Source organism: Diceros bicornis, chromosome 3, assembly GCF_020826845.1.
Source record: "Diceros bicornis minor isolate mBicDic1 chromosome 3, mDicBic1.mat.cur, whole genome shotgun sequence".
Lineage (NCBI taxonomy): Eukaryota > Metazoa > Chordata > Mammalia > Perissodactyla > Rhinocerotidae > Diceros > Diceros bicornis.
In genome coordinates, this window is record NC_080742.1 from 78,251,700 (window position 1) to 78,264,597 (window position 12,898).

At 35.8% G+C, this 12,898-nt stretch overlaps 1 protein-coding gene across 5 annotated transcripts in view; it reads left to right on the top strand.

Annotated features, from left to right (window-relative positions):
• NRF1 (nuclear respiratory factor 1) overlaps positions 1-12,898 on the top strand; it is a 130,320-nt gene that overhangs the window by 51,839 nt on the left and 65,583 nt on the right. For all 5 annotated transcript variants that reach the window (XM_058529803.1, XM_058529841.1, XM_058529813.1 and 2 more), the window contains 2 exons: positions 3,099-3,213; positions 6,680-6,806. In XM_058529803.1, coding sequence (XP_058385786.1) covers positions 3,099-3,213; positions 6,680-6,806 — 242 coding nt within the window. The remainder of the gene's footprint in view (positions 1-3,098; positions 3,214-6,679; positions 6,807-12,898) is intronic.

The following is a 12,898-nucleotide window of genomic DNA, read 5'->3' on the forward strand; positions in this document are numbered from 1 at the left end:
CCTATATGGGACGCTGCCACAGCATGGCTTAACAAGTGGTATGTCAGTGCCCACCTGGGATCCGAACCTACAAACCCTGGGCCGCCAAAGCAGAGTGCGCGCAGTTAACCACTTGCACCACCAGGCCGGCCCCCCAGCACCATATTTTTAATAGTCCATCCTTTTCCCACCTCTGTCTTCTGACATGGGAGGGTGTTTGTGAACTGTTAATGCAGTTGCATTGGTTTGTTTGTCTTTCCTTCAGTCAGTTCCACACTGTCTTAATGACTATAGCTTTATAGTAACTATTGATATTTGGTAGGATGAGTGCCCCCTTCCATTTTTAAAATGTTCCAAATTGTTCTAGCTATTCTTGGCATTTTGCACTTCCATTTAAATTTTAAGATCAGTTTTATCAAGTTCCACAAAAACCCATATTGGGATTTTTATTTGAATTGCATTGAATTTGTAAATAAATAAATTAATTAACTTAAGCAGCTTTATTCATAATAGCCTAAAACTGGAAATAGCCCAAGTGTCCATCAATAGGATAATGGATAAACTGTGGTTTATTCATGCTCTGGAATATTACTGAGCAATAAATAGGAACTACTGATACATATAACAACGTAGATGAATCCCAAAAACGTTATTCTAAGTGAAAGAAACCTTACACAAAAGAATATATACTGTTTGATTCCATTTATTTGAAGTTCTAGAATAGGCAAAACAAATGTAGGGTAAAAAAATTCAGAATTGTGGGTACCTTTGGGAGGTAGGGTGGGAAGTGACTGGGAAGGGGCATGAAAGAACTTTTCACAGTGATGGTATTGTTATATATCTTGATAGGAAATTGGGTTTCATACGTGTATACATTTTTCAAAATTGATTGAATGTACACTTAAGACTTGTACATTTCATTATATGTAGATTTTACCTCAAAGGAAAAAATTTGTAAACAAGTATTGAACTCTAGCTAATGATATTCCTACTGAAGTATTTAGGGGAATCATACTGCAGTTTACTTTGAAGTACATTGAAAAAAACAAAAACCAAACCAATATGGGTTGATGAATGGACAGAAAGATGGATAGATACATACAGTAAAATGTTAATGATAGAGTCTAGGTGGCAGATATATGAATGTTCACTGTAAATTTCTTTTAACTTTGCTATATATTTGAAAGTCTTAATAATATGTTGGACTCCTACAACTCAATAGCATAAAAACAAATAACCTGATTGGAAAATGGACATCCATTTTAGGGAGTAGACATCTCCCTAAAGGAGACATACAAATGGCCAACAGGTATACTAATTATCAGGGAAATGCAAATCAAAACCACAATGAGATACCACCTCATACCAGTTAGGATGGCTATTATCAAAAAAACAAAAGATAAATATTGGCAAGGATATAGGAAAATTGGAACTCTTGTATGCTGTTGGTGGGAATGTAAAATGATGCAGCCTCTATGGAAAATAGTATGAAAGTTCCTCAAAAAATTCTACCTCTGGATACTTATTCAAAAGAATTGAAATTAGTACCTCGTAAGGATATTTGCATTCCTGTGTTCATTGCAGCATTATTCACAATAGCCAAGATGTGGAAATAACCTAAATGTCCATTGACAGATGAATGGATAAAGAAAATGTGGTATATATATATACACAATGGAGTATTATTCAGCCTTTAAAAAGAAGGAAATCCTGCCAAATGTGACAACATGGATGAACCTTGAGGGCATTATGCTAAGTGAAATAAGCTAGGTCAGAAGGAAAGATACTGCATGATTCCATTTATATAAGATATCTAAACTAGTCAAACTCATAGAAGTAGAGAGTAGAATGGTGGTGGTCAGGGGCTGGGACATGGAGATGAGGAGTTGCTGTTCAACAGGTATGAAGTTTCAGTTATGTAAGATGAGTAAGTTCTAGAGATCTGCCGTACAACATTGTGCCTATATTTGACAATACTGTATTGTACACTTAAAAATTTAAGACAGTAGATCTCATGTTAAGTGTTCTTACCACAATTTAAAAATATTGGGAAAAAAATGCATCAATAAGATTTTTTTCTTCTACCAGCTGTTTATGATGAAGGTAAAACACATTAGTTTATTTTTGACTTGCTTTGGGGCTCTTTAGATGGATTTATTTAAGTCAGACTGATTATACTACTAAACAACATAGGTAGGCTCATCTAGATTTTCAGGAAGTCTTCTTTTAGTTGAGCCACTTAGGACATATATAACATATATGCCAGTATAAATGTGAGCAATTAAACTTAATTTTCATTTAAGCCTTTTGCAGGGTTCACAAGAAAGGATAAAGGTGGATTGTCTATTAAAAAAAAAAAAAAAAAGGAATGTCGTTGCTGTGTTGAGATTCCAAGAATCAGAGACTCTAACAGGGCCTTAGGGCCTACCCTTTAGTTTAGTCGTTAGTTTCAGGGCAAGCCAGACCAACTTTTACTCACATTTTTTCCTTTGGGTGGGACAGTTTTCATTTCTTTGCTGCCAGGATGCTTTCGCCAACTTGGCTTTGTAGTCAACAACTCCATTTGGGGCGTAATTCTCAGATATACAAAAAAAAATGTTCAATTAAGATGCTGTTCTTCCAGATATTCCTCTTATAAGTGTTGTTGGAGTTCCAAGTATGAGTGATTGCCTCTGACTTCCTTAACTTGGCAATGTCTTGGGGTAATGGAAAGAGGGGCACAGGGATGGAAATGAAATTTGAAATTTGTTTTTTGTTTTGGCAAGCTCTTCCTCTCAGTGCTGTAATTTCATCTAGCACCTCTGAGAATATTGCCTTAACAGTATGGGCGTGCTGGCAAAACAAAACAAAAAACAACATTATATAAAATTCAGGCGGGTGTGTGGTGGGGAGGTGTAAGTCATTCACTTTTTAAAAAGATTCATTGTAAGTTTTATTGGTAAATTAAAATATGATTCATGTTGAACAATAGTGAAATACATTGATAATGTCAGGAACATTCTGTATTTATTGATAACATATTAGGTAATAAATGCTACCTTTTTTGTACCTTTAATTATTTTCTGTCTTGTACAGTTAACAGGCTCTGCCTAATCTTAGCACATACATTATTATTTCAGGTCCTGTGGGAATGGCTGCTGCTGCCGCTGTGGCAACAGGAAAGAAACGGAAACGGCCCCATGTGTTTGAGTCTAATCCATCTATCCGGAAGAGACAGCAAACACGTTTGCTTCGGTGAGGGCCCCCTTATCCATGTTGTTGCTATTCCCCCAAATACCTCATGGTGTGGATGATAGGGTTAGAACGTACATTATTAGGTTCACCAAGGATACCAAGTTAGAATCCTTGATGACAGAAACTTTAAAGTTCTCTTACAAAATTAAAAAAATGAAACTAGAAATATGATTAACAGATGTATAATATCACATTAATTCATTCAGAGAAAATTTATATGCCTGCTCTATACCCCAGGCATTGTTCTAGGCCTTGGGACACTATAACAATGAATGAAACAAATTCCCTTAAAGAGCTTACATTCTAGTGGAGAAAAAGAGAAAATAAACATCTAATATGTCAGATGATGGTGTGTTATGGAAAAAAATGAAGTGAAGTGAGGAAAATAGGTTAGGAGATTAGGGGGATATTGTAGTTTCTCTTTTTTTATAAGGATGGTCTGGGAAATCCTCTTGATCAGCAACCTTGAACAGAGACCTGAAGTAATTGAAAGCGCAACCATGTTGATATCCAGGAAAAGAGCTTTTCAGGCAGAGGGAATAGCAAGAGCAAAGATTCTTCTTTTTTTTTTTTTTTTTGTGAGGGAGATCAGCCCTGAGCTAACATTCATGCCAATTCTCCTCTTTTTGCTGAGGAAGACCTGCTCTGAGCTAACATCTATTGCCAATCCTCCTCCTTTTTTTCCCCAAAGCCCCAGTAGATAGTTGTATGTCATAGCTGCACATCCTTCTAGTTGCTGTATGTGGGATGCGGCCTCAGCATGGCCGGACAAGCAGTGTGTCGGTGCGCGCCCGGGATCCAAACCCCGGGCCGCCAGTAGCGGAGCGCACGCACTTAACCGCTAAGCCGCGGGGCTTGCCCATGAACAAAGATTCTGAAGTGGGAAGGAACATGGTAGTCATGTTTGAGGAACAGCTAGGGAGAGAATGAGAGGAGATGTGGTCACAGTAGTAGTGGAGAGCCACATCATGGAGTCTTTTGGTCCAATATAAGGGCTTTGACTCTTACTCTGAGTGAGGTGGAAAGTCAGTGAAGGCTTTTGACCAAAGCAATGATATGATCTGACTTGTATTTTAAAGGGATCACTCAGACAGCTGCGTGGAAAATAGACTCTTGGAGTATAAGAATGGAAACAGGGAGACCAATTAGGAGGTTATTGTAGTAATCCAGGCCAGAAATGATAGTGTCTTAAAATCAATGGAGCAACAGCAAAGGTGGTAAGAGGTGGTCAGGTTCTGGATGTCTTTCAGAAGTCAACTCCAGCATGATTCATTGATGGATTGGATGTGGGGTGTGAGAGAAGAAAAGGAATAAAGGGTGACCTCAAGGTTTTTGGTCTGATTACTGGAAGGATTGAGATGATACTTATTGGAAGAGGAGCAGGTATGGAAGTGAAGGTAGGACAGAATCAGGAATTTGGTTTTGGACATGTTAAGTTTGTAATACCTCTTAACCATTAAGTGTAGACACAGAATAAGCAGTTGGATATATGAGTCTGGAATTCAACAGACAGATCTCAGCTGAAGATATAAGCATAGAGGTAGTATTTAAAACTATGAGACTGGAGGGGCCAGCCCGGTGGCATAGCAGTTAAGTTCACGTGTTCCACTTTGGCGGCCTGGGGTTCGCCGGTTTGGATCCTGGGCACGGACTTTCTCACTGCTCATCAAGCCGTGCTGAGGTGGCGTCCCATATAGAAGAGCTACAGCTCTGCAACTATGATACACGGCTATGTCCTGGGGTTTGGGGAGGAAAAAAAAAAAAAGAGGAAGATTGGCAACAGATGTTAGCACAGGGCCAATCTTCCTCAAAAACAAAAACAAAAAACTATGAGACTGGAAGAGATCACCTAGGGAGTGAGGGACTGAGGCCTGAAGTGCTCTACCCTATAGAGGTTGGAGAGATGAGAGGAACTATCAAAGGACTAAGAAGCGACCAATGAGTCAGGAGGAAAACCAAGAGAGTGGTGTCCTGGAAACCAAATGCAAATGTGTTTCAAGAAGAATGGTGTGTGATCAGCTCTGTCAAATGCTGCTGACCATTAGATTTAGCAACATGGAGATCATGATTGAACTTGACAAGTGTTTTCAGAGGAGTGGTAAGGATGAAAGGATTGGAGTGTCTTCAAGAGAGAATGGAAAGAGAGGAATTGGAGACAGTGAATATAGACCACTCCTTCAAGGAATGCTGCCAAATGTCTCATTTGGTATGTGGTCCGTTGCTCATTTTTATTTCTTCTGATGAGTTTGTAGGTTGCAAAGAAAGATTATTACGCAGATGTGGTACATGAAGGACTTAATAGTTCAACAGGTTGCACAACATGCATTCATATATGACAAGAAATTTAGTCTATAAAATGTTCCAGAAGTTTTTTCCTGTGGCGTTTTAAATACTGTATCCAAATTTTCTAGATGTTTTTTGGAATGTTGAATCCAAATGGAGTGCCAGCCCGTGTAAATAATATGTGACGAAAGCTAGAAAATACAGGTATATTAAGAACATAAGATTATAAGAAACTGAAGGAGAAACCAGAAAAGTACTTAACAGTAGCTTTCAGCAAACAAAGAGGTTGTATACCACTAGATGGGCAATTCTTTTCATTTCCTTTAATGATAGTACAGGCAGGAGGAATTAGAATGTATTATTTATAGAAATATCTTTGCTATAAGGGGCATAGACACAACAGTACATGGTTTTGGGGAAAGATGGAAAACTTTATTTTAGATATGTTGGCTTTGCTTTATTTGAATTGACATGACTCACCAGTCCCTTGAAAAGGTAGACTGTGTTCCCAGAAGAATTATGAAATGTAGAACTTTAAAATAATTGCTAATGATCTCAGAGGAAAAGGACAGCCTTTGTATTTCATCCAGTGTTGATATATTTGAAAAAGCTCCTTTACTCTATCCTTGTTTGTAAAAAATGCAGGACTAAGAATTATTGGTTATATTACAATGAAAATCTGGAAATGACATTTTTGAAGTGGTATTTTTGGATAAAATTATGTCAGTGAGACATAAACAATGACTACATCAGTCAAAGAATTTAGAAGCAGGTCATTTAAGGCCCCCTCATTAAGCATGGAGATGATATAACAAAGTCTATAAGAGGACATCTCAGCAGTAATCTTTATTGTTATAAGTGGCAGTAAGAGAAAACCCCTTTGGTGTTGCTAAGATCAGGAAGGATGATACTCGCCGTGTTCAGCTTTGTGTCGTGGCTGTGTCCTGAGGTAAACCTGTAGTAGATCCTTATATCAGTGGGCTAGTCATTGGTCTTTAGGGCAAAGGTATGTACATATTTGTGCTGAACAGGATAGCAAACCTCACACTCCCTTTTTCATATTTCAGCTAAAAGAAAACATATCAGAATAAATTGTCTCAAGTTAAAGTCAATTTTTTGTCTGTGTCACTGTAATTTCTGTCTTCTTTAACTATTTTTATTCTCTTTTCATCCTCTGATTCAGGAAACTTCGAGCCACGTTAGATGAATATACTACTCGAGTAGGGCAGCAAGCTATTGTCCTCTGTATCTCACCCTCCAAACCCAACCCTGTCTTTAAAGTGTTTGGTGCAGCACCTTTGGAGAATGTGGTAAGAAAATTGAACTGTGTTCTCAGATACCCTTTGCTTTCTGTGTGTTGTTGTTCGCATTCTTTTGATTCTCTCTCTAGCTCAATAGTTATTACTTCAGTCCTCCCCTCATCCAGGGGTGGGAGTAGGGACTGGTTTTCAAACTGCTTTATGCAGATCAAAATAAAAAACATCATTTCTGTTTCTACTTCCTATAACAAGGTATTTTACCTCACCAGATACAATGGAAAAAAATGGCATTGTGTTTACTAAGAAACCAATGCAGAATTTTGTAAGAAAATTACTGATTTATGTCAGAAACAAAATGGTAGATAATTCCAGGATGTAAACTTCATGAGGCAAATCTGGGAGCATTTTATTGATTGCTAATATTTGAGTTGCATTTTTAAAATCTCTTACATTTCTTCAATGAATTGATTTAATACTCTGCTTCAATTTTGAAACATAGTTGAATATTTTGATTATACTTATCCATAGCTAACTTTATAAAAATAATATGTTAGGCTTTCATACTTATACCATGTGAACTACTCTTTCTTTGGCCAGAATTAGTAGAATAATGATATGTCCAGATTTAAATTTTATTTTGTTTTTATTAGGGTAAAGTTTATTAGCTTGAAATGACATTTATTAGATTTCTCCCTTATTGAATGTAGACATTTCCAGAGTTTGGAAGTAGTAACCAGTTGAGATTTTGTTTGTTGTATTGTTTTTTTTCACAGACACAAATGTTGTGATTCTTTCTTAATGTTTTTGAGTTTTGTTTTGAGTTTTCCCAAAATTCTTGAGGCCTTAGAGTAGGATGCACATTAGGACCTTTCCTTAGAAGAATATGGTAGAAGGCTTCTAATTTAAAACAGTGCCTGGCATGCAGCCCTCAGTGTCATGCTGTGGACAAACATGAAGTCTGGGCATGTTTTCTCTTATTCAGTATTGAAAATTTAAAATAGTATTACTACTAATAATAATGTGATCTATGAAAAAGACTCATCTAGTAGACTCAGAAAAATACCTCTGAAAATTACTCACTGAAAAATCCAAAAGAAAATTTTAAGAAATTGTTGGAGTCCTCCATAGACTACAAAAAGATGTAGATGCTATGAAACAGGAACAAACAGTCATGTGATAGACTAGACTGAGATAAAAAGCAGTAGATATTTTTTCCATTGACTGACATTTGATACATACAGGTTAAAGAATAAATACTAGTAGAATTAGAAGCAGAATATGTCTTCCAGAGCACTAAAGAGGAAAAAAACCAAGTCTATATACAAAAGATAGAAAACAAGGGAAGGAATTAAAAAAAATAAAACAAAGTATAGATCAAAGTAATATAAGTGAGGCCAATTAATTCTGTTATAGACCATAAATATGAGTGGATTAAACTCTGTTGTTAAAGACAAAGATTTTTTTTCAGATTGGAACAACAATCGAAATCAAAACCCAACTCTATTCAAGTTATGTGACATACTTACAGTGACTCACAAATGTTCAAAGTCACTGCAAACGATGCCATCAAGAAAGTGAAAAGAGAGTTCACAGAATGGGAGAAAATATTTGCAAATCATATATCTGATAAAGAACTTAACGTAAAGAGCTCTTAAAACTCAACAGTAAAAAGATAACTCCATTTTAAAATGGGAAAGAATCTGAATCTTTCTCCACAGAAGATTTATAAATGGCCAGCAAGCACATGAGCACTAATGATAAATAATCATTAATAATTAGGGAAATGAAAATCACAACCACAGTGAGATACCACTTCACACCCACTAGGATGACTATAATCAAAAAGATGGACAGTAAGTGTTGGTGAGGGTGTGGAGAAACTGGAATCCTTACACATTGCTGTTGGGAATGTAAAATGATACAGCTGCTTTGGAAAACAGTTTGGCAATTTCTCAAAATGTTAATTTTGAGAAAATTTATTTTGTTAATTCTCAAAATGTCTACTAAGAGAACTGAAAACAAAACTCATACACACAGCGTTCATAGCAGCAAAAACTTATACACAATATTCAGAGCAGCATTATTCAGAATAGCCACAAAGTGAAACAACCAAAATGTCCATCAGCTGATGAATGGACAAATAAAATGTGGTATTATCCATACAATGGAATATTATTCAGCAATAAAGAGGAATGAAGTACTGATAAATACTACAGCATGAATGAACTTTGAAAACATTGTGCTAAATGAAAGAACCCAGTCACAAAAGAGCACATATTGTATGATTCCATTTATATGCAATGTCCAGAAGGCAAATCTGTAGAGAAAGAAAGTAGATTAGTGGTTGCCAGGTTGGAGAGGGGGGAGGAAGGAACAGAGTGACAGCCAATGGTTATGGAGTTTCATGTGTGGGGGATGAAAATGTTCTAAAATTAGATTATGTTGATGCTTGCAGACCCTACAAATATATTTTAAAAGATTGAATTGTACACTTTAAGTGGGTGAATTGTATGGTGGTAGGCTGAATAATGACCCCCAAAGATATCCAGGTCCAAATCCCAGGAACCTTTGTGTGTTACCTTATATGGCAAAAAAGACTTTACAGGTACCATTAAGTTAAGGATCTTGAGGTGGAGAGATAACCCTGGATTATCCAGGTAGGCCCTAAATCTAATGAGTGTCTTTATAAGAGGGAGACAAAGGGAGATTTATATAGAAGTAGGAGGTGTGTTGATGGGAGCAAGAGGTTGGATGTAAGGAAGGGGTCAGGAGCCAAGGAATACAGGCTAGACAGTAGCTGGGCAAGACAAGGAAATGAATTCTCCCCTAGAGCCTCCAGAAGGACCAGCCCCACCAACAACCTTGACTTTAGCTTAGTGAAACTAAGAGAGTGAATTTCTGTTCATTTAAGCCACCAAGTTTGTGATACTTCGTGGCAGCCATTGGAAACTAATATGTATGGTATGTGAATTATATCTCAATAAAGCTGTTAAAAATGTTAAAAATAAAATAACAGGCAAAGGTATGTCAGACAAATGCCTACAAAAATAAATCATGGATTGAAGCGTTAATATCAGACAAAGCCAGATTCTCAAGACAATTGAGTATTAACTGAGAACCAGAGGTCATTTAGTATTGATAAGCAGTATACATTTATAATGAACCTTTTATGCCTCAAGTAACATTAAAGCAAAGCATGTAGATCAAAAAGTTAGAAATGTAAAAAAAAAATAAAAATAAACCACAATGGTAATAGGAGCCTTTAATATCTTTGTCAGATCAAGGAAGAAAAATGTAAATAAGAATATAGAGATTTGAATAATAAAATTAATAAGGTTAATATAAAAGATAGATATACTAGCACTGATACCTTACAATGGGAGAATATACCATATTTTAAAAATTACATGAATGGATTATAAGAATTGACTACGTTATTATTAGATCACAAAGAAAATCTTAATACATTTTATAATTTTATTTATTTATTTATTCCCCCAAAGCCCCAGTAGATAGTTGGATGTCATAGCTGCACCTCCTTCTAGTTGCTGTATGTGGGACACGGCCATGAGGCCGGAGAAGCAGTGCTTCGGTGCGTGCCCGGGACCGAACCCAGGCCGCCAGCAGTGGAGCGCGCGCACTTAACCGCTAAGCCACGGGGCCGGCCCTTAATACATTTTAAAATGCAGGAGTTACACAGGCCATATTTTTGACCACAGTACAGAAAATTTAGAACTTAATGTCAAATTGATAGGAGAAATTTTTCAGCCACATAGAAATTTAAAAATATTTCTTAGGGGCTGGCCCGGTGGCGTAGCAGTTAAGTTCTTGTGCTCTGCTTTGGCGGCCTGGGGTTCGCTAGTTTGGATCCTGGATGCAGACCTATGCACTGCTGAGGCGGTGTCCCCCATAGAACAACTAGAATGATGTACAACTGTGACATACAACTATCTGCTGGGGCTTTGGGGGAAAAAAAGGAGGAATATCAGGGTCAATCGTCCTCAAAAAAATAAAAAATAGATAAACAAATAAAAATATTTCTTAAAAGGAAAACTTAATTTGCAGACTATTTAGAAACAACAACATAAAACAAAAACTTAAAAGTTATGATCTAAACTGGTACTCAAAGAAGTATTCATTGCCTTGATTTTTTTTTTACTTATGAGAAAGATAGAAAAGAAGCTTTATCTAATTCAAGAAGCTGGAAAGGGAACAATAAAATGTCTAAGAAAAAAATAGAATAAACGTGTGGAAGAAATTAATGAGTTTATAAAAAGAAAAAATAGAATTGTTACGTTTAAGAAATGGTACTATGAAAAGTCCAGTGAAATAGAAAAACTTCTAGCATGCTAATTGAGAAAATGGGAGAAGAAAACAGTCTTAGAAATGAGGTAAGAGTTACAACTGCAGATAAGAATAGACTGAAAATTTTAAGGAAATGCTGTGTATTAATTCTGTCCTTATAAATTAAAAACTTCAACTAAGTGGATAATTTAGTAAGAAAATACAGTAACCAAAACGTATCCAAACCTCAGTAGAACAATAAACATGTACAAAATTGAAAAAGTATATAAACTATATTTCTCAACTGGACAGTGCCTCATTTATTTTGGGTGACTTCTGTTAAAACTTCAAGGTACAGAATATTTCTTAATCTTCTATACACTGATATACAGGGTGGTATTAAAGAATTAGAGCCCGTTGTTTACCATAATCAGGTATGCAGTGTATTGCACATAACCTTGTATTAATAACAGTTAAAGAAATGATTTAGATTTTATAGTAATGTCTAACGTTTATTGAGTGCTTACTGTGTTCTAGGTACAGTTATAAGCACTTTGCAAGTATTATCTCATTTAATAATTTAAAAACTGTGGTATTTGCATTTTGTCTTCCTGCCTGAAGCCATCATTAATTATCCTGGAGGCTGCCGAGAACTCTGGAAAAATTAAAATTCAATAGAGCTGTTCATCTTTGGAACATGGATTTCAGATTCAAGATGGTTTATTATTTTAAGACTTTGTTGAAGGGGGATTGAAAATTTTACTGGGCCTTTTAATAGTTATCGAAATTTTTCTTCTATTTTCCAGGATTTTGTTTATTTCTTTATACTGTGTTCTGCCAATATTACCTCCTTGCCGTCAGTTTGGGTGTATAGCACTGCAAACAAAGTTAAATGGCTCACAACAAACCAAAAAAAAATTTTCAAAATAATAACAGCAATTACAGTTTATTGAGTGTTTACAGTGTGCCTGTTTTCTGCTAAGTACTTTATTTTTATGATTTTTACTTAATAATCACAATAACCCTATGATATATATATCTTGTTATTATCTGTGCTTTACAGATGTAGAAATTGAGGGTTTGAGAGCTTAAGTATTTTGTCCAAGATCACACAGTAAGTAGTGAAATGATTAATATTCTTAATATATAAAGAGCTCTTAAGAATCAATAAAAATATGGACAGATGAATAACAAAGACTCAAAGATATGTTTGGATTAGATATTAGATGATATTAAGGAATTATGTTATTTTTGTAGGATGTGATAATTGTATTGTACTTGTGTATGAGAATGCCCTTGTTTTTCCAAGATGCATGCTGAAGTATTTAGAAGTGTTGCAATGTCTAAAAAATACTTTAAGTGGTTAGCCCAGAAAACATTGTGTGTATGTGTGTGTGTGTATAAATGGCAGATAAAGTAATTATGCCAAAATGTTGGCAATTACCGAATCTAGGTGGTAGATGTAGAGACATTTATTTTACTATTCTTTCCACCTTTCATTTAAAAATAAAATTCTTAAACACTCAAAGACAAAAGAGGAAAGGACATAAACAAAAAGAGGAAATAAATGTCTAACAATTTTACATGACTCATGTTGGCAAACATGAAAAACCCTGAGATGTAGGTATATTATTGTTATTATTTTCATTTTGCCAATGAGAATACTAGCTCAGAGAAGTTAAGTGATTTGCCCAAGATTCCTCAATTTCAGAATAGTAGAGCTAGGGTTTGGCCACTGTAGGGATTTGCTTTCAAGATGATGGAGTACTACATCTCCCATAGGTTTGTCTAGGGTATTGAATGTGGGATTTCAAATTTAATCTCATTTTCTTAGTCCTTGCCCCCTCTTCTAAAGGGGA